The 23,329-nt window shown below is 35.3% G+C and overlaps 1 protein-coding gene across 4 annotated transcripts in view; it reads right to left on the bottom strand.

The window, feature by feature from the left end:
- The window catches only part of SHPRH (SNF2 histone linker PHD RING helicase), an 85,571-nt gene that overhangs the window by 2,091 nt on the left and 60,151 nt on the right, over positions 1-23,329 (bottom strand). For all 4 annotated transcript variants that reach the window (XM_059941047.1, XM_059941048.1, XM_059941049.1 and 1 more), the window contains 6 exons: positions 20,882-20,953; positions 19,183-19,371; positions 4,660-4,752; positions 3,886-3,972; positions 2,926-3,104; positions 5-85 (listed from right to left, as the gene is read on the bottom strand). In XM_059941047.1, the coding sequence (XP_059797030.1) occupies positions 5-85; positions 2,926-3,104; positions 3,886-3,972; positions 4,660-4,752; positions 19,183-19,371; positions 20,882-20,953 (701 nt within the window). The remainder of the gene's footprint in view (positions 1-4; positions 86-2,925; positions 3,105-3,885; positions 3,973-4,659; positions 4,753-19,182; positions 19,372-20,881; positions 20,954-23,329) is intronic.

The raw sequence follows: 23,329 nt of genomic DNA, 5'->3' as shown, positions 1-23,329 counted from the left end.
CTACCTCCTCTCGGCAGTTTTCAGCATTGCTTGCATTCTTTCTTCTATTGTTGCTTTAATTAAGAATCTGTGTACAATAGTGGGTCTAGAAGGTACATAACAATTATAAGTTTAAAAACACCTTAAAACAAATTAGAACAAACAAACTTCATATGTTATATGTTATATTCGTCAGTCAGTTGGTATCTACCGTGGCAGGGACTAATCCAGGTGCTGGCGGGGGCAATGGTCAACAGTGAATACAACAAATGATTTAATCTGAATGAACAAATACCTATTGAGGGGAGACACACAATAAACACACACAAAATAAGGTATTTTCAGGTGCAGACAAGGACATGAGGAGGCTGACACAGGACCTGAAGCACGACTGGTGGGGATGAGACGGCTAATAAGCAAAGGAGGCGTGGGAGGAGCATCCAGATAGAAGCAGCAGTGAATAAACGCAAAGTCCTGGGAAGAGAACGTGCTTGGCCCAAGCTGAAAATGTCTGAGGGGCAGAGAGAAGGCTAGCATGGCCAAAGCATATTGTAAACAAAGGGCAGGGAGGTCAAATCACACAGGGTCTCGTAGGACATGGCAAAAATTTGGATTCTTGCCATCAGTGGGTTTAATGCATGATTCGAATTATTCTTGGCTATACTTTAGAAGTCCTTTTGGCTGCTGTGTGGAGGACGGACTATTAGGCAGAAAGTGGAGGCAGAGATGGCAGGTATCTGCATGACCTTCTCTCTTTTTTATCTCATTTCACATTTCTTTGTTCAGCTGTTACCTTCTTCATAAGAACTTCCATGCCTTCCTGCCCAGCCACCTGCACTCTTAATCCTCCTTACCCTGCTCCTAGCATAGTATATATTTTACTTATTATGTTTATTGTTTACCATCTATCTCTCTACCAACCCCCTACAACTAGAATTTAAGTTCTGTGAGGGCATCTCAAGTACTTAGAACAGTGCTTGGCACACAGGAGGAGCTCAATGAAAACTTACTGAATGAACTATGTGGGTATTGATGCAGGTAGACTGTTCAAGCTGGTGATGGAAAGGTGAGGTACTTCTAATCTGACTGTATCTGTTTTCTCTGAATGAGGCAAGATCGTCCTCAAAGGGGAGGAGGAAGATACAGGAGACTTAAGAGAGCCTCCTCAGAAAGTAGAAAAATCTATTTACTAGGGAAGCATAGTAGGATTGTTAAACAGTGTTGAGTGGCCTTTTTAGACTTGTGGCCTTACATCTGGGATGAGTCCACTGTGTGCTTTAGAAAATAATGATAAGAACTCAATGTTTAAAGATATAGGACAAAACCAAAAAGCAAAAAACCCAACTCCCTGCTCTCCCCACCCCACCGCCAAAAACCCAAACCAAACAGAAAGCAATAACCCAGTAAGACATAACTACGTTTTAAATGCTACTTGGTAGTACTTTAGAACAAGCTTGCATTTATTACAATTATATTACTTTGCCATATTTTGCCTGATGAACATGTCTCTTTCTTGCTTAAAGTTAAAAGTCATCATTTGCTCTCCCAGCCACTGCTTACAAAGCAGGCCATGTTCCTGAGTATGGCATACAAGACCTCGTCTCCTGCCACTCCTCTCCACATACTTTATACTCCAGCAATTTCACTTCTTAGGGTCCCTAGAAATATCATGTTATTTATTTCCTCTGTGTTTCTGCACAGGCAACTCTGGCTGTATGAGCACCCTTTTCTAGCCCAACTTTGGAATAATTATTCCTTTAAGAGTCAATCTAATGAAGCCTTTCCTGACTCTCTAGGGCACAAGAGATCACTCCCTTCTTTTGTTACCACAGTACTTCTATTATATTTTCTCACACTCTACTATAATATGTTAAATCATGTTTCCTGTACCACATAGTGATCTCCTTGGGGAAACAAATTATGTCTTATTCAATTTGAATCTTCAGTATTTAGCATAATGCCTGACATATAGTAAGTATTCAATCAATATTTATTAAATGAGAGCTTAGTATGGATGCATTTAAAAAAAAAAAATTCAAAGCATCTAACATCCAGGAGGTAATACATCTGAGAGGCCTTATAAAGGATAATTGTCCATTCTGATATTTGAATAAAAGTAGTACATACTACATAATATCTACTATTAGGATTACTTTGTGCCTTAAACTAAACTAATTGTCTCTTAGAGTGGACCTGGAAGGCTGTATTTTCCTAAGGGGAAGAATTTATAAAAAAGCTATTTAGGGCTTCCCTGGTGGCGCAGTGGTTGAGAGTCTGCCTGCTGGTGCGGGGGACACGGGTTCGACCCCTGGTCTGGGAGGATCCCACATGCCGCGGAGCAACTGGTCCCGTGAACCACAACTACTGAGCCTGCGCGTCTGGAGCCTGTGCTCCACAACAGGAGAGGCTGCGATAGTGAGAGGCCCGCGCACCGTGATGAGGAGTGGCCCCCGCTTGCCGCAACTAGAGAGGGCCCTCGCACAGAGACGAAGACCCAACACAGCCAAAAATAAATAAATTAATTTAAAAAAAAACAAAAAAAAAATTTAAAAAAGCTATTTGTTTTCAGTCATGTACGAAATATACCTTCTTTTAAATGGAGGCTACTTTAGCCAATCAAAAGTCAATTCTTCTCAAAGTTATGATAGATGCCTTCAACTTAGTAGTTGTCTTAAGTATTTTAAGAAGCTGTTTTGATGAAATGATCAGGGTAGTTTCTGAAGGAGGAGACAAAAATCTGGGAGAATTTGGGGGTTTGCTGCTTGGAGGAGGGAGGGTTGGAAATCTCAAAATGTCTTCTGGTCATCTAATAACACTTGAAAATTTAATACATAAGGAAGTAACTAAAAATGAATAGGTTATGATGAACATAAATGAAGAGTTTAAATGCTGATCTGTATCTTAGAAACTGGAGCAAATATTACTGATGTTAACTTTAGCCCTTACTTTGTTTGTCCAATCCGATGCACCCTTCCTATGGCCTGAAGCTCATGGGCAGGGTTCAATATGGGCTCCACCAAGAGAACATGAGTTGCTTCGATGATAGTTAATCCATTAGAACCTGTGTGCAGGGGCAGCAGCAAAATATTGATTTGGGGATCATGTTTAAATGCTGAAAGGTTCTCCTAAAAAAGAAAGGTACATTTAAATTTTAGCTGGATAGTTAAAAATAAGAGCAGTATATTATATGCAGCTCATGTTAAAATGCCTAACGGTATCCAGGTCATTGTGAAATGTAGTGACTAAGAAAATTAAATGTAAAATTACCCATTTTAGAAAACATAAACTTATTGCTTGATTTTATGAAAAAAAGTGTCACATAACCTCTCTTGTTCTTTATGATATATAATGGAATCACAAGATACATGTATGTGATGTATGCAAATTAAACTATATGAGCTTAGAGGAAAAAGAGAGTGAGAGAAAGAATGTGCAAGAGTGAGTGTGAGGTAAGAGACATGAATCTACTAAATTTTCTCTTGGTGTTATTTTTGGTGTTTGTCACTTAGGTGTGCACCTGTCATTCTGCTGAGTGTGATGTAAGCATAGTTTAACCATACGCAGTTTGCCTAATGCAGTGATTTTAGAACTTAATCCCAGGGGCATGAGGCCTCTGTCCATTCAAGAGGTGCACCACAGCCATCTCTTCCTATATTAAAGAAACAGACCTCAAATCAGAAGATCTTTAAATATGGTTTGCTATGGGTATAACTGAATAGATGGAAAATAAATGCAATTTCTTTACTTTGCCTTTAAATGTTCATTTTATAGTTAATCAAGAACTCAAACCATGTTTTTGTGGTTTATACGACACAAGACAATAAATGCAAGTAAGCTAGTTAAGAGCAGTTTCAATTTGCAACTGAATCCACTCCAAAAAGACATAAGTAAAGTCTTTTGACATACCTGAAATGTCTTAACATGACTGATCTGTGCAAATTCCATGCTGTTATCAGTGAGAGCTTTTGAAATAATGTCTAATACATCTTGCCACTAAGAACACATAAAACAATAGGAAAATAAATATTTACAAACAGCTTTCATATAAAAAAAATTTGAAAAGTGACTAAACCAAAATATCCTTTATACCTCAGAATTAAGTAAACAAAAACAAAATCTTCAAGTATAATACCATTAATATATTTTGTTCTATCCTGAAAGATTTTTTTGTATCAAATGCTGGTTAAAGATAGGGTAAAAAAAATGAGCATCTTCAGTAAATGAATTATGATAAACATAAACAACAGAAAACAAATTACAGAGTACTTAATGGACGTGGTTAATTATCTTCCAAAGATGAAAACTAGAAGTTTTACTCAATACCTTTTATTCAATAGGTTATTTTAATTTTCTTTTCCTTAACCAAGTTCATCTGTGAAATGACTTTAAAGGTTAGAGATTCCAATTTAAAAATATTAATATAAGAAAATCCCTAAGTAAAATTAATATAAAAACATGAAATGTAGCTATAGGAATTGCCTTGTGAAGCATCATCAAATTTCTCTAAAAATAATTCTATCCAATGGACATAGAAAAAAAATCTAACATAGAGAAATCTATCAGTAATTCTAAATCTCAATTATATTTTGGCAAACATTAACAATTATTTCTCAGATATAAACTGATTTGAAACAGAAAGCCACTCCGAGTTAACAATGAGGATGAAAATGTTGATTGTACCGTTGAGAAAACAAGTGCTTTAGCCCCTGGATCTCTCAGCTGGATTCTCATCAGAGTTCTGACCACAGCTTCCACTTTTGTAGAATGGCTGCCCTTTGAACATAAAGAAGAAAACACATTATTACCAAATAAAATCTGGTTAACAGTGGAATGGAAAACTAACATAAAACACTTATTATCAAAACTATATGATAGGTACATATGTGTTCATCCTTTTTCATTTTGTATCTGCTGGAAATTTTCTTTAGCCTCAAACTGTACAAGTTACGGATTTACACCCTGAGAGAATCAAATATAAAAATGCACACCAGAAAGTCATACAGTGATATGACCCTAAGATAAGATTTTTTAGTTAAGTGGCTGCGTTTTGTAGTTACAAAATTTTGTTACTTTAGATAAGCAGAATTTATATTAAAAACACTCTTCATTTCATATATTATGGCATTGAAAATGTTCAGAATATAATGAATCAAAACTCCAAAGTAAGCAAATAGTAAAGAATCTAATCCACAAAGAATTCTTTCTTACTAGGGCACTACAATGACAGAGGTACAAATGATGTCCACTTGGACGGAAGCAGATTTATACAAAGCTAGATAAACACTGAAAGAGTGCTTTTTGTACTTTCCATGACCATTTCCAGGATAAGAGTATGAAAATGAGAAAAAGTGAAGAAATAAGAAAATGAAGAAATAAAGCAAGTGTTTTTGTAGCCTTCACTGAGAAAGTCTTCCTCCTGGAATGCTCTGGGAGATGGTATGACACGGAGATTAAGGGCATGAGATTTTGAGTGAGATAAATCGAAATTCAACTGCCAGTACAGCAACTTAGTTATATAGATTCTAACTTTTCTAAGCCTTAGTTTTCTTATCTGTCAAGCAGGGATGATAATTACATCTATTTCCAAAGGTTGCTGTGATGGTTAAATGAGAAAACGAATACAAAGCGTTTGGCCCAATAGTTGGCAAATAGTAGACACCCAATAACTTATTATCTTTCAGAGACATTAAATATGAGCACAACAATGACAGAGATTATCCTACAAGGGGGGCAGATCTAACCAAAAAGAAGTAAAAATATTCCCATACTGCTCTTCTCCTCAAATCACACCCCCTTACTACTTTTACACAAGGAGACACTCAAAGGTAAAAATATAAACAAAACAAGGAAGAAAGCTTTACTAATTTTAAAGTTACCAACAAAGAATTATGGGAGAAATTTAAAAATTCTCGTATTAAAATCCTGGATCTACATCTATTTCTCTGGATATGCAGACTTTCAATTATACTTGAAAGGTTAAAAAGTATAAGGGACCTACTTCAATCTAAAAATTATCTTAAATAAGAGCAAAATTATCTCAAATAAGAGAAAACAGGAAATTAGCATAATGTGATCATTTAGTAGTTTAGACAGAAACTTCCATGTTCCTTGCAAGGTCTCATTTTCAAAGATATTTTCAAGTGAAATACCAGGATAACTATGAATGCTTCTATCAATTAAGCTGCTTCTTACAAAAATTTCAAAAGAAAACAGAATAGTCTTTTATAAGCAACATTCCAAACCGGAGTGTTAACTCTATGAAGGAAAAGACTAGAATATTCCCTTTTATCAAAATTTGGCCACTTCAGTGGTAGCTCTCAGTGATCCCTTCCAAATGCTACAATTCTGAACCATTTGGTCCCAGTCCAGTTACTTCCTACTATGAAAGAAGAACAATAAGGAAGTCTGGAAATCCAAAGCTCTGCTTGGCAGAAAGCTACATGGGGAGTGAGATGGCCTTAATACGCTTTTCTTCCAGATGGACAGAAAGTGGCTATTGAGAATGAGAAAATTGAAGAAAGAAGAGGGTGGCTCATATATATCTGTGGTCCTTGGTTTGAGCAGGCATGCCTTACACAATTTTTGAAAACAAAGCCAAAATGCATAATCCTTATGTTAGACCAATGTGTTAAAGCAGATTCTCCCAAAGATTTCACATTTTAGACTACTTGAAGACATTTAAATTATCATAAATTATCATTACAAATGTTGCTTCAAGTTACAAGATGCTGTGTTGAAAATACACTGCCTTTGTGAGTCTATTTTATTTTATTTTATTTTTTTTAAAGATTTATTGATTGATTGATTGCTATGTTGGGTCTTCGTTTCTGTGCTAGGGCTTTCTCCAGTTGCGGCAAGCGGGGGCCACTCTTCATCGCGGTGCGCGGGCCTCTCACCGTCGCAGCCTCTCTTGTTGCGGAGCACAGGCTCCAGACGCGCAGGCTCAGCAGTTGTGGCTCACGGGCCTAGTTGCTCCGCGGCATGTGGGATCTTCCCAGACCAGGGCACGAACCCGTGTCCCCTGCATTAGCAGGCAGATTCTCGACCACTGCGCCACCAGGGAAGCCCGTGAGTCTATTTTAATAAAAATTCATAATGTGTTGCTAAATGAAAAGTTAATGCCCTAGACAGTGAAGGATTACCAATCTAAAAAGCATTACTGATCTTTCTAAAAAGAAAGGCAGTAAAATGTAGGAGAAAAACTGAATAGAAGTTAAATAAGGATCTGGTTTCTGTCCTATTTGCTACATACAGCACAAACACTTTTTGGATAACTTTTTTTTTTGGCCTCACACACGGCATGTGGGATCTTAGTTCCCCGACCAGGGATCCAACCCGTCCAACCCGTGCCCCCTGCAGTGGAAGCACGGAGTCTTAACCACTGGACTGACAGGGAAGTCCTTGGATAACTTATAAAAAATTACAAAAAAGCAATGTATGTTCATTGGACAACTAAGTTAATAGAAGTTTAGGATTAAAAAATTTAAGTCTATTATTTTATGCCTTACTCTTTCTAAACACCACTAAGAATTTGGCATTTATTCTGTTAGACCTTCTTGGGCATTTTAGAAGCCTCTATAAAAACGCACACACACCCCACAAATAGTTTTAAATGTGTTTTATAACATTGGCCTTTATATTTAACATTGTATCTTGGCAATCTTAACCATGTAGGACCTCTATATATACCTCACCTCAATGGCTGCACAATATTTAGGATACAACAATTTATTAAATATTTGTTTATTAATATATATTTAGGTTGATTTCATTCTTTTTTGTTCTTACAAACAATACTTCAGTGACTATGCTTATACTTATAGCTTTGGGTACCTGTGCACATATTTTTGTTGGAAAGGCATATTAATGTGGAACTGTTGGTCAAAAGTTAAAGAAAAACTGGTTTGTAAGACCTCTCATATACTGTACATGTTAAATTTATGTTGTAAATATTTTCCTAACTTTCTATATGTAGTTCACATTTAATTGTATTAAATGCAGTAATGTAAGCAAAAGTGCTATATTATATTAGCTTTAGTAACTCACAAATGCTTGATGAATGATATGTGGATTTAAAAACTAAGTATTCTTTGACTTTATTACTTTATTAGACTTTTCTGTGTTTGTTTGACATTTAAATTTGTCTTTCATAAGGGAAAGATGAGAGATTTTATTTGGAGAAGAATAGCTTTTTCCTCAATTAATTGCCCTGCCATGATTCTACCTAGTATGATTTCATATATTATATCATATCTCAGAGTACAGTATATTCCTGTCATTTATCAGTTGATATTTGTTTGAAAACAAGGACCAAATGGCATTTACTTTTATATCACCTAGAGCCTAGCATGGTCCTTTGTAAATAGTATATACTCAACCAGTTTACTTAATGTAAAAAATTTTAATATGTATGTTTAGGCTTCTCAATCCCAAACACACCTGAGTAAAACAATGAATAAACAAAATAAAAATAAAAGCAGGTTAGAATACAATTAAAAACTCTCATATTTTTTTGGTCATTCAGAATGATTAACAACAGGCAAATCAAATCTTGCAATTAATCTCTTTTATAATTGAGATTATAAAATTATAAAAGCTAGAGAGACTCAGACAAGAGCAGTCTTGAGAGACGAGCAGATTTAACCTAACACAAAGCAGACCTGAGGTGGATTTTGGGTTAGTACTGTGTAATGAAATTCACTGGAACTGGTCTAAAAAGAACCTACCAATTGGAGGGTGGTGCCATCTCATTCTGGTCTATCAACACTCATTTTTCTCCCTACCTATCAACAGTGATAGGAGAGGTTAATAAAGTCAGCAAACCCTGTGGACTTTTATTTCCAATCTTTAGAATCAGAGATAACTACCACAATAGGCCCTTATTCTTAGCTTTTTTTCTCTCTTCTGCTTGTGTTTTTACACTTCCAAGTAAAAAGCAAAAGTCCCCAAATAATACTGAAAAGACCATGGTTGGTCTAAGAGCAGAGTAATAAAAGGGATCAAAGAGGTCACTCAAACCTTCTAGCATTTCAGGTAAGTTCACGTTTGATTATTCAAATCATTCAACAAAAACTTTCTGTGCACATAAATGACAAGAACTACACTAGGCACTGAATATACAATGATGAAAAGATACTCCCTTATTCCCAAATACATACAGTCTAATGCATGTTACAGAATATGGAGAAAAGCAAAGGATGGTTTTATACTGCTGGGCTGGCCTGCAAGTGATTTAAGTGAATGCTTTATTATACCATCTTAATAAGCATTATGCACATTCTACTGTTCTTTTTAATGTTTCTTTCTATCTCAAATACATAAATGAACTTTGGCTCAGATCTGCCAGTTTCTGAGATGACTACTCAATGTGGTCACTGCTACAGAAAAGAAATATTCACTTTGTTAAAAAGATTAAAACAGGAAGGAGATGGGTTATATCTATATAAGAGAGGATCACAGAAAAAGCAAAAAAGATATGGATGAGGAAACAGATATCAGTCCATCCCTGTGCAAGGTGTTAACTGAGTATGAATATTCTCAAGACAGGTACACTGGTAGCCTCAATCCAACCCAGTTTATGTTTTAGCTGTATCAGCAAACACACAGAGGCAAAGTTAGGCTGGAATTATGGAGGGGGGTGCATGGGAAGAGAAATCCCCCAAAACTGCTAGATCATTTCATAATATATTAGGTTGATAGAGTTGGATTTAATTATAAGCAGCTCTGCCCTCTTCCGAAGTTCCTGTCCCTTTCCTCATTTCTATCCTTTCTTGGTAGTCCCTTCAGTTTTTCCACATGTATATCTACCAACCCTACTCTATGATTAATGCTTGGTTTTTCTTCATATTTCTGAAACATCGAAGACCAAGGCCCAACTTTGGAATGAAGACCTATCATCTGTCTTCTGCCCGCCCTTGACTGTATCTTTGTGGCTGTTCTCTCTGAGGCACTAGTTCTCTCTAAGGCCAACTAGGGAACTATGAAAGGAGACATATAAAGTGCTACCACTCAGATCCAGTTAGTGCCTCTCCTGCTCTTCCTCTCATGAGGTAAGTAGCCAAGAGCATTATAACAGTTAACACTGAAGGAAAAGGATGAGATTTTCCTTCTTTACAACAAAAGAATCTTACAAAATGTTCTTTATGAAGATCTTTGCTCCCTTGCTTGTAATTTAATGAACAAAACCAAACTAGATCTCAAAGCTACACATATAGGTCTTTCCCTTTCTGGAAAATTAAGTACAAAGTTAAAAGCTCCAGACCATTCAGGCAGTCAAGGCAATGAAAAATCAGTAGAGATCCATTAGCAATAAAGGCCAACGAAGAATTTCTCATGAAATCTGGCCTAGAGTTTGTCTAATAGCATAACTAGAAATCAGAAATGTCTCATAACCTCTTATCTGCGCTAAATAGGTGCAACTAACTTATTTTTATCATAGATTTAAACTTGATTGGAATAAGCAGCTACACATTTCCAGGCTCTTGTTAAAATCTGAGAACCTAAACTTTGAGTTAAAAGCTGTTAAATGTGTTAAAAGGATGGAAAATTCAGTTTTGTTTCTATTGTATATTCAGGAGAAGAAGAATTCTAATAAAGCAATCAAGTAGTATTTGATTTAGACTTTGATCAACCCCTTTCCTCCAAAATAAGTCTAAATATTTTACCAATGCACCTTAGAGTGAGGTACTGCTTTTTTCTCTGAAGTCTTGTTATTGGGGAAAGAGGAGGGAACGATAGGAAAAATCCATGAGTATAGCATAGAAAACATACTGTAGCTAGCTTCACCCTATTCCCTTCACATCTATTTTCTATCTGTTGAGACTCCTTATTTAGGGAAGGAAGGAAAGGAAGGAGAACAGTTATGACACCTCCCAAGTGTAGCAGCAAAGCACTACTTCTACTATAAAATAGTGCTCTCTATGACTGGAAAGTTATTGTTGAAAACTGGGAACTCTGAAGCAGGGCTTGGCAATCCATGACTCTGAACCAACGGTTTGTTACCCATTATATCGCTTCTTCACCAGTCTAGTCCTTCTTCCTTTGGTCCCTTTTATTTTCTCTGTTTGCCTAATCTGTCCACATTGCTCTCCCACTCCTTTTTCTTTGTAATATATATGGATTCTCATGGTCATGCTCAGCTCCACTGGCAGAATTAAGGGCTAAAGTGGCCACTGTGTTCTGAAGAACATCAGAAAAAAGTCAACACAACGGAGACGATGAATGTACTGAGTCTTATTTTTCATCAAACATCAGACAGAATATTCATGTTTATAGGCTACTTTATGTCAACAGGCAGACTAAATCTTTAGGAATTTTATAGATACTATATATTTATATATTATCTTTAATGTATCTTTATAATATATTAATATATGATATATTAGTATATATGTTTATATATTATATATATTCCATACATATGAAATACATACACACTAATATATATAAAACATGTCAAATAATGTCTTACAGTATGGGGGTTGCCAGTCACTTATGACTCTAAAGTGAAGGCAGAATGAAGTCATTTTCAGAAGTGCAGAAACTCTGATTTTCCGTTCACATGCTTATCATGTTAAAATTTCTTGATACAGTAGATCACAGTGAAAAAAGAATTGTAGAATGAGGATTACATGAATAATGGTGCCAGATAAGGTTGACACAGAAATAAAGGAAGCTAGCAAAAAAAATGAGAACTTCTACTACACTGGGGTACTCAGAAGATTCTTCCTTGAAAAGCAAAGTTTAAATGAGAGAGGATTAGGATTACATTCCTTTCTGCATGACTTCAATCACTCTGCTTGGTTCTATAATGAAAAATATTTATAGTATAATATTGTACACACCATTTACTGATTTTTTTTCCAGATATGAAAGTCACATCTACAATTAGATAACAAAACATGAAAATATAAACATTATAATATAAAAATGATACTATAACAAAAATTAGAATGTGGAAGGGAAAAGAAAGAATGAAGGAAGAATAGATGCACTAATTTCCTCCTATTTTGAAGTGAGGACTCTCAGCAGATACTGTCTACAGCTAGTACTTCAAGAAACAAAATTTATGTATATTACTGAAAGTCATAGAGGTGATCTCTATAACTAAAAATAGAAATTGGCAATAGAAATAGGCAAAGAAGGAAGAATGAAGGATAACATTACTTTTCACTGTGTGCCGTTTGTTTTATTCTGAATTTATTTTTATTCTTTTGTGCAAATTACTTCTACTAAAAAATATTACACTTTTTGTTTACCCTGATTTCTTACAGATGAATAAGGGTTTTAGGGGAATGGGTGGGAGGCTTGTAATTCTGGGGCCTTTTAAACTTACTACATTAGTGATACAATTGGGATTGTGTTTATCACAAGTGAACTGGTCTTCTGAATTATGCCATTACCCTAGTGCTGCATGCTATTATACCTGCAGTACCTCTCACTGCTCTAGGGTCAAATGGATGCCTAACCTGTGCTAGCTGCCCCGGATAAGAAGTTTCAGCCTTGTCAGAAATGGGACAATCACATCTGAAACAGAGCAGGGATAACATTTAAATCTTCCAGTTATTACTTGTATTGGTTTTTTGCAATCTTTTATACGTACTACAAGAATCAAAGATCCTGAGATTAGAGATTTTTTTTAAGATTCATTTAACTGAAGAACATCACTTTAAAAAAGACAAATTTACACAATTTAGCTCTGCCTCGCCCCCCCACAAAAGAACTATGATCTCTAATCAGTTGTATGATAGATCATAGATTTTTCTTTAGGTTTCCTTGCTGATTTGTAACTTGATCTGTTTCCTATTGTTTAGTATAGAGGAAGTCATTTCCTGTCTTAGTACTTTCTGACTTTCATTACTTTTATTCTGGACTTTTCCTTTTGAAGCAGAGCTAACTCTTTCAATTTGCCTGTGCTGTCCATAGTAGTTCCTGCTGAGTAAGATCAGTTAGCATTGTTTTATTTCTGTCTGCACCGGTTCACCATGTTAAAAATCCATGTTGATAGTGACAGATACAATTTAGTGCAGTTACACAGCTTGTATGATTGATCTCACAAAGTAGGAATACTTTTCAAGCATATGCCTGGGTTGGGTTCTTCACATGTTACTTGAATAAAGTTCAATGGAAACTCCATCCAGGCAGCCTATGTGGGAAATTTTACAAGTGCACTTAGCCACAAAAATATTATCCTGTTCTTTAAAATACTTTGAATGATTATTTCAAAGAGATAAAGTTAGTAATTGCAAAAAAGTTAAAAATTTTATTTGGAGCCAAAGGTTTTTGGGGATATTCTATGTAAATACGAATCAGTTGTTTACTTGTCCATCCATCCATCCATCCATCCATCCATCCACTGAGTACCTGTTACATGCCAGGCATTGTTCTAGATAATAGGGATACAGTAGCAAATGAAACAAAGTCTTCACCTCATGAATAATGTCTTTTCCACATGTTAATGGAGTTTGTACTCCACACAGTAAAGGTGTTCATAAAAATAATTTATAGTTTATATCTTAGAAGTCTTTACTGTATGTTCAATTTATTGCAATCTATTGCTAACTTCAACATGAGACTCACTAACAGTTCAAGAGCTAACTTGGCTGGTGAATAGAAATGGTTTTTTGCAATTATATTTATTCATGACATTTTCTAACAAAAACACTTAACTGTGTTCTAAATTTACCAGTTAATATTCATGTATTAATGTTACACTATACATTAATATTATATTATACATAATATTAATTTACCAGTTAATATTATAAGATATCACATATCTTATATGAAAATATTTAGATAAGCATATTTAAATATAACCACTGTGGATTATATTTACCAAATTATTTTATGTCAACTTTAAACTCAGTCAGAATTTTACAGTTTTATTCCACACAGATATTTTAATTGTATTTAGAAAGTAGAAGACAGACTTCACAAGTCACCTTTGAATCAACTGAACAGAAAGTCAAAAAAAAAAAGAAAGAAAAAGAAAAGAGAAAAACAGAAAGGAAACAACAGGATTCTACACATAGTAGAATATGACACATGGTATTACTAGGCTTCTCTGAGAATTTTAATGTAGAAATACAGTATTTTTTTTCTCTACAAAAAGGCTGTATAAAACATCTCTACTAGCAATAGATTTGCTTGTTAAAAATGTAGATTCCTGGACCAGATCCGAGATCTAATGAGTTAAAATTTATGGGAACGGAGCCTGAAAAAATTCTTTATTTTAAAAAGCAGACCACTTGATTATTAGACACTCAGAAGTTTGAGAAGATGAAGCATTGTGGTGTGTGTGGGACAGGTGGGAAGGCTTTGCTATGGCTATATCCATGTATTTTCTCCTGGATAGAAACTTATGACATAAGAATTGTGTCCATTATGGGGTCATGGTTTCCACTGACAAAAATGCTTTGTATGAAACCTAGCCAAACTGAGGACACGGGGAACAGGCCACGTGGGGCATATGTTCTGCCAGGAGGCCTACTTCACCCTCTAAAATGCCTGGCAGCTGTCAGAACTTGCAGGGGGAATTTTGTTTACTTTGTGAAATGCCCAGTAGGTTCCAAGGGTCATTCAGGAATACTGTCACACTGCTGTTAGGGCAGATACAGTCTTTAACTTATTTGCATCCACTAATCCACTAATGAACATTTTACTCATTTTATTTATATGGTCAGTCAATAGGATTCCTTACATTGTGAAATACCAGTAGAAAAAAATGTCTTATATTATTTAATTCTATATTTATGTTCTCCAAATATCTTTTGTCAGAGATCAGCTATATGATTAAGCACCATGTATGATATTACACTGTTTGCTATGTCCGAGAGCCTTGACATGAATGCTTAGAGTAAAATAAACATTTCAGATAAAAACTTTAATGAAATAAAAAATTAATCCTCAGAAGTGTTTAATAAAAATCAGGGATTGGATAACCAACAATAAAAAAGAACCCCTAAGTTTAGGAATAGTATGAACTAATATTTATAAAATTTCAAAATAATGCCTTCATTATTCATATAGAGTCATCTTTATATCCCTCAACTCCAAGACAGATGATGTGACCATTTAGTGGGATAGTTTCAGATGGTCAGAGTACAGTGAGAGTCTGTGAGAAAACAATAAGCACGTGCTTTAAGGAGAAGGTGGCAGAAATGTGACAGGCAGGAGAAGGCAGAAGTGGCAGACAGAAATGGTGACAGAAAACAAAAGTTAATGTAGCAAGAAGCAATGTGAGAATGTGGAAAAGTGATAAAACTTGCTTGCATAGTAAGTACAATATTCAGTCATGTATTTAATGGAAAGGAAATGTAAGTATTTATGCATCAGAAAGAGAAATTAACTTTAGTGAATTCTGTATTCTTTTAATTTTTTTACAAGATACTTCAATTAATTCATGTGTTTATCAATACCCATGAAAGACAGGAAGAAGTCAGAACATAATAAACAGAATTTGTACAGATATCCCTGTCCCAACAGGACAGCAAACGCAACTGTCCTGATCTCTCTCCTGGGTGTCTAGGAAAGCTGCCATAAAATGAACAGGTGTTTGGCTTTGATGGGCTCAATGACTCAGTTTCATAGAGGCTGTGCTGTTTACTGGTAGCCAGAGCAATCACTTCCTAAACCTTACTGCATGAAGCCTGACACAGCAGTTCTTCCTTATGCTCGTTCCCCATACTGTGATGAATGCTTTCACCTAAGGGTCAGCAGCCCTGCTTAGCTGTGAATGCTATCTGTGGCCCTTGGGATGCCTGAGGCCAGAGGAGAAGATAAAAGGGAAGAAGAAAAGGCTATAAAAGACTTTTTATGGGAAGGAAAAGGAGAAAGAAACTATAAGAGTAGGAGGAAAAGGGGAGGGGGGACTGAAAAGGAAAGCAGTTCTTTGTGTGGTGAATAGGTTAAAGTATACTAACTCCGGACATTATATACCGTCCACTTGGACCACTTATTCAACATTCAGATCTCATTGGTTCAGCTTCTACCACCTTTTCTCCTCCACCTCGCTTAAGTCACCCACTTCTACAGTCACATCTGGAGTACCGAAAACCTGTCCCTCTGGAAAGGACTAATACAAATATTATATGATATCGCTTATATGTGGAATCTAAAAAATGGTACAAATGAACTTACTTACAAAACAGAAACAGAGTCACGAATGTAGCAAACAAACTTATGGTTACCGGGGGTGGGAAGGGAGAGGAGGGATAAACTGGGAGATTGGGACTGACATATACACACTACTATGTATAAAATAGATAACTAATAAGGACCTACTCTATAGCACAGGGAACTCTACTCAGTTCTCTGTAATGACCTATATGGGAAAAGAATCTAAAAAAAAAAAAGAAAGTGGATATATGTATAACTGATTAACTGTGTTGTACTCCTGAAACCAACAAAACATCGTAAATCAACTATATTTCAATAATAATAATAATAAAAAGATCTCCTATTCTCTGATAAGGACCCCTATCCTTATAGCTTGGTGGTGCAACAGCCCAACCTGCACCTGTTAGTTATTCGATTTCAATGAGATCTCTACTTTCTCTCTACATATCAACACTCTCCCTGTCTTTTCAAGAATCTTGGATTACGCATTATCCTTTTTCTCTCCTATATCTTCAATCTATTCTTCTTTATTGAAGATTAAACATGCTCAAGAATCTTTTATATTAAACAGAATAAAACAAAAAAACACAAAGCCTTTCTGCACTTCATATCCACTTCTGGTTACAACACTCACTTTTCTACTTCACAGCTAAATTTATTTTTCTCTCTTGACCTATTCATTTCCTGTTCACTTCTCATTCCCTCCCAATCTGCTTTTTGCTAATACATTTCCACTGAAAGGGCTCCTTTTCAATGACCTTCAGTAGCCAAATTAGTCCATCTTGTTGTTGAGCCACCTTCAGCATCAAGGGATACAGCTGATAACTGCCTCCTCCTTGAAGCCGAGTTTCCGTGGCCTCTGTTGGCAGCATGTTCTCCAGGACTGCCTATGCCTCTAGTTGCTCTTTCTTGGTCTCCTTTTTCAGCTCCTCTCCCTTTATTCCACTTTTTTAAAAGCTATGGAGTGCAGCAGGACCTGATCTGAAGCTAAATTTTATGTTTCTTTCCTTAGGCCAGCTCATACACTTTCATGGCTTCAAAGATCACTTATGCCAATGACTCTGAATTTTCTCTCTCCAGCTCCACATATTAACACTTTGCTGGAAAGTTCTACGTGGATGTCTTAGGCACTTCAAATATAGTATATCTAAATGTACCCTTCTTCCAAGTACCTTATATAGTAACTGTACTTTTAGCCACCTGATTTTTCACATCAGAAACCAGGGGTCACCTACGAAATCTCCTTCTTCATCAACCCCTCCGATACTGTATCTCACTCATCAACTCTACTCCAAACATCTCCTGAATATATCCACTTCTTTCCATCTCCACTGCCACCAACCTAATCAAAGCCACCATCACTACTGCTGTAGCCTCCTAAACTGGTTTCTCCAAACTTTTTTTCTACTCTAGTCTTTTTTATTCCTGCTAATAAAAATCCAAGTCTGATCATGATACTCCTCTGCTTATAACATATAACATGTTAATAGCTTTCTTTACATGAAAAGAAAATTCTCAGATACTCAGATGGCTCTTCAATATCTGGCCCCTCTTTGGATTCCAGACTCATTTCATTCCATTCTCCTTTGTATTTTCTATACCGCAGCTACTCAGTTCCATTTGAGTTTCTTCTTGTCTCAGACCTATTCACATACTGGGATTTTTGGTTGTTTGATTTTTTTCGGTCTAGCAGCCTCCTCCCGACAAGATCACTTTTACCCTCTCTCCAGGTTGGCTGATCCATTCATCCTTTAGACATCTACTTAACTGCCATTCCCTCAGAGAAGCCAGGTTTGATTTTCTTTTGTAGTGCTTATCACATTAATTATTTGCTTAATGTCTGTGCTTTCTGCCTCAACTCAAACTCCTTCCCCTGGCTGCCCATGAGGGCAGCAATCATACCTGTCTTATTCATGAGTGTGTGTTGCATCTGTGAGGCCCAGCACATTGCCTGGCATACAGTATGTGTCCAGTAAACATGTACAGGAAGAATGAATGAATGAAAGTTCATCCCAACTTCGGGATTCTGTTTACCTCACTCAACACACTTGAGAGCACTGTGACTGATATTTTCAGGTTTTACTCAAATGACAGTGGGAATAAATAGCAATTAGGTATTCTTTAATGGAACTCCAGTGTTCTCAGGAGGGGGCATCCTAACAACTGCCTAACTCCTGGCAGTTTCAACTTGTGGTTAATTCTACTCACAAAATACAACCCTGAAAAATAAGTGAGCAGAGAGCATCAGGGACCCAGAAGGAGAAGAAATGAATGAAAAATATTCTACTACCTCTTGCTTATGAGCCAGCTGCCCCATTCTCCCAACCACTCCTTCTGGCCTATATTCCCTACTATACTCATACACTGAGTTGTCCTTTGTCTAAGTTTGGTTAGAGAGAAAAAAAAAAGCATGCTTAAGTAAAACAAAGAACAAAAAAGTCTAGTGAAGGCTGCTCATTAAATAAATACCCCTTAGGCAGAAAGTCCTGTTACAGATCCTATTTGGATTTTAAATTATAGTCTTATTTCTTAAAGTTCTGAATGAAGCACGGGAAAAATATTAGGAAAATAAAGCGAAGTTTTGGCTAGACTCTGAAATACCAATCCAGGCCATCTAAAAGTGCACTCCCTCCTTCTTGTGATAGTCTTCACTAACTTCAATAATCAATTTATTTTATCCTTCAATTTGGTGGGGCACATCTTTTTTTCCTGATACCCAGGGCTGAATGGAAGAATGCAGAAAAAGAAACCTTGAATTTAACCAGAGCTCTATCAATTTGTAATGGACAGAAACATTGCAAAAGTAGTAAGGGACTGGAATTCTAAGATGTTACTTTTTTTGCCACGATGGGCATAACTATTACTAACTAACTATGTTTGAAAAAGCGTTCTTGTGTTCCTCCCACGAGGAACGAGTAGATGGTAAAGCTGAGGCTTTCAGGCAGTGTATCTACAGACAGACAACAGTGGTTGCTCCATAGTCACTGGGCCAGCCTTGTTCTGATTTTGATGCTCTCACTGCCAGATACTGATTCCTATTATTTTGGTCTGACTATGCATCTACATGTTCTTAACCGACTTTACCTTCACAGGGATGTCCTCTTCCTGGCTGGCTTTCTGTGAGGTGAAGACATACGAGATTTCTTTATGAGATGTGGTCTGGCGGCAGATGGCACACTTAATGGAGCTTCTGTGAGACCCCACGCTGTACTGTTCGATAATAATTGAAACGCATTCATTACAGAAACAGTGCCCACAGGTCAGTACTGCCCACTAAAAAAGAAAACACATAGAATATGCCTCAGTGAGATGCTATCAAAGATGCCTTCCAATCTATAAACATATTAAAAGGAGAAGAGTCATAATTTCATTTCCTAACTATTTCATGATATAAATATCCTTTAAGTCATAAAAACTAAGTTATACTTTTAAACTAACTATTTTTTAGTCCAACCAGACTAAGCTTTCATAGTCTTTAGTTCTGTTCACCCTAATAGGAGGATAATAGTCAGTCATCATTATTTTTTAAGATGCTGGTGTTCTCATTTTAGCATTTAGGAAAAATGCAAATTACTCTTTAGCACTCTCACAGTAGAGTAACAGAATAGACTGACTACAACATTAATTTGGACATAATGTCATATTCAATATATTCTACACAACTTATTAATAAGCAGATTTACATTTTCACGTTAAAGCATTTATTATATAGAAAATGAGATGGAAATGTTAAAGATAATAAAATTTCTGAGACAATCTAGTTGCATGAATCTCATCAAAACTAAAAGCAAAGAAGAAACTACTTACACCATGATCCTTTCCATTTTTTATAGTAATTTTTATCAAAATGTTTTTATCACTGATTTTTAACAGAAATTGCCTGTATCTGTACATTACTATTCTTCTGCTCAATCTGTCCTTTTATTATCAATAAAAGATTTATTATCAATAAAATATCCTTTAAAATCTTATCTTCTCCATGAATCATGGAAACTAAAAGGTATGTTCTTTCTGATTATTGCTGGTCAGAATATGGAACTCATATATTTAGGCTTCTACTCTCAGCTCCATAGAAAAAAGTGCCAAGGACACTTTTACTCATTTAATAGTAATAGACTTACCTTTCAAAATTTGAAAAGCAGTGAATATACTGATATTACATATATTTATTTATCATACAAAGTAGGAACTTATAGTATCATAAATCACATTTCATAAAGTAAAAATAAGAATCTCTTTGAGGAAAACTAATACAGTTCCATTAAGTTTATAGACATTTGTATACTAATATTCACAAAGAAATATACTTAATTGATATAATAGTCTTCTAAAAATCACATATGAATTCCCTCAGGATTGCTGTTATTTGCACTTTAAATCCTGGTACTATTAGACAGTAATAATGTTAAGTAAGAACTACGTTACTATACCTTTGTCATAACTTAAGTAAATCTGTGTATTCTGTATTATATTTCTGTACAATTACCAAATAACCATGGTAAACTGACAGACTCAAGCGACTGGAAACAATACTTAAAATTATTCACCTTTAATGAAAAAGATGGGGCTATTCTAGAAATATGTTTTCACCTATCACTTAAGGGAAAACATTGCTCAAACATATTTGGCACTAAGCCTGTCAGTTAACCTTTGGCCCTACCTTTCAGACAGAGGTAGTATTTGCCTTGCATGCAAAGTGTGAGGGTGGGGCGAGTTGTATGTAAAAGCCTTTGAAGACTGTAAAGTATTTTACAAATGTATGTAATATTTATTATAATTTCACCTGTTTTCCCAGTTGCCGAGCACAGATTGGACAAGGTTCTGGATTAATACCTCCTGATGTTTTGTCCTGAGACTATCCAAAAAAGAATTAAAACATATATTAGTTATACTTTAAAAGCCACTACATGTTTTACAGCTCATTTATAAAAGTAAATGTTGGCAATTAAAATAATCTAGTCATTGAGATGACCTAATAATTCATATATTAATACTATCATTCCTGGGATTTAAAAATAACATTTATTCAAGGAGTGAAGAAAAAAATGGACACAATATTTAACACAGTTTGCTAAAGTTATCATATTACTGTATTTGTGATTATGATAGAAGGCAAAATAAAAAGCAAAATATGATATAATTTACCTAAATTCTCAAATTTTACTTTCATGTTAGATATATTTTTTTAAAAGAGAAATAGATATTCTGCATGTCCACTTGGCATGGGATCAAAGATACTGGGAAGAGGCAGCATTTATTCACATAACTCCTTATTAATACTGATTTCTTCTCCGTATCCTTTTTCTAATCTCACTAAGGCAAAGCAAATAATTAGAAACCAGAAATATTACTGATTTGACACCTATCTATACCTGGAAATTATGTTGAAGTATAATAGTTTTTTAAAGTCTCTTTAAAAACTGAAAGATTTCCAAAAAAGTCATCAAATGAACAGGTTTTAAAACTGATGAAAACATAAAGGAAAGTAAATTAGACTCATAGATTACTAAATTGTTCTTGATTATCCTTTGACTCTTATAAACAGAAAAAAAAAAGCTAAATTATGCATGGATTCAGAAGTTCTAATGGTTAAAACAATTCCATTAACTACAATGTAAGTATGCAGCATTTAAAAAAAGTTGGACTGAATTATTCTTTTCCTCTGTTAATTATTGATTTGTTTCAGGTAACATACAGCAAACCACCTAAAACCTTAGTGGCTAAAAAAACATGAATTTCTCCTGATGCTACAGGTCACCTGGGTTATTTTGGGATGCACTGATTTGGCTTGGGCTGGACGGTCCAGGACGGCCCACACTCATCTAGCAGTTGGTGGGCTAGCTGGTCTGGGGAGAGGGCTAAGCTGAGGTTTTTACCCCTCAAGAAAGGTAAGCCGGGCTTCTTCACATCGTCTCAGAGTTCCAAAAAATGACACGATTGGGAGAATTCCAAAGTGCATGGACTTTTCAAATCTCTGTTTGTGACACAAGGCCAAAAACAAGTCATCTGACTAAGCCTAGAGTCAGTGTAGGAGGGGATTAACCAAGAGCAAACACACAAGAGAAGGTATTACTATAGCATTTTGTAAACAATCTACCAGAATTTACAATACCTCTTCTAATTTATTTAATGTAAGAATTAGCATTTTTTCCATAAAGGGCATGATTGTAAATATTTTAGGCTTTGTGGGCCATGTGATCTCTGTTGCAACTCCTCAACTCTGCTATTATAGCACAAAAGCAGCTGTAGACAATACTTAACGAATGAGTATAGCTGTATTCCAATAAAACTTTATTCACAAAAACAGGTGATGGGCTGGATATGTCCTATGCTTAGTAGTTTGCAGATTGCTTATTTTCCTTCATTTATAGAGTAAATATTTTTTTCTTATATTTTTTGCCAAATGGGTTTTCCTACATAGATTATATCCTTGGAATTTTAATTTTTTAAAAAATAATTCAACATATAGAGGATATCAACTTATGTTCCATAACTAAAAGAATCATCAACTATCTCTTAATTTTGACTCTCACATTTAAAGTACAGAAATCTTATATTTTAAAAACTCATGTCCAGAAATATCAAGACTTTTTTTTCCTGAATGTTATTTTTCTATAGCAAGCATTTTGCGAGACTGACTTAATAAAGTTCTTCTCTTTTTTTCCCTGCCAAAATAGTAGTCATCATTATAATAATAGTAATAATATAATAATATTAATAGTGAATACCTAGAAGGTGCTTAATAAACCAGTAAACACTCTAGCACTTACATATATTAATTCATTTGATCCTCAAGAGAGCCCTACAAGATAGTGTTACTTTTCTCATTTTACAGATGGGACAAAGAGAAGTAAATAACTTGAATAAAGTCCTATATCTAGAAAACAGTGGCATCATGATTCAGATTTGCACTATCTAGGTCCAAAAGTCTACCTTCTTAACTACTATGCTATTTTACCTATAAAGAATGTCCAACTTTTTCATTTTGTCATTGCTGAGATTTAATGATTCACTTAAATGTATTTGGTACTAGTTTTCAGGACCAATTGTAGTCTACTGCTTTTCTTCATTTGCCCTATCCAAAAATCTACTATTATATGTTGTTCTGATAAGTTACTCTGCCACTCCCATTTATTCTTGCCAGAAAATGGAATTATATTCATCAATGTCTAATACAGTACTTTGCTTACAACTAAGAAAATATGTTGTGAATTACATTAAATAATTCATT

This window comes from Balaenoptera ricei, chromosome 12, assembly GCF_028023285.1.
Source record: "Balaenoptera ricei isolate mBalRic1 chromosome 12, mBalRic1.hap2, whole genome shotgun sequence".
Taxonomy (NCBI): domain Eukaryota; kingdom Metazoa; phylum Chordata; class Mammalia; order Artiodactyla; family Balaenopteridae; genus Balaenoptera; species Balaenoptera ricei.
This window is presented reverse-complemented; position numbering and strand designations above follow the sequence as displayed.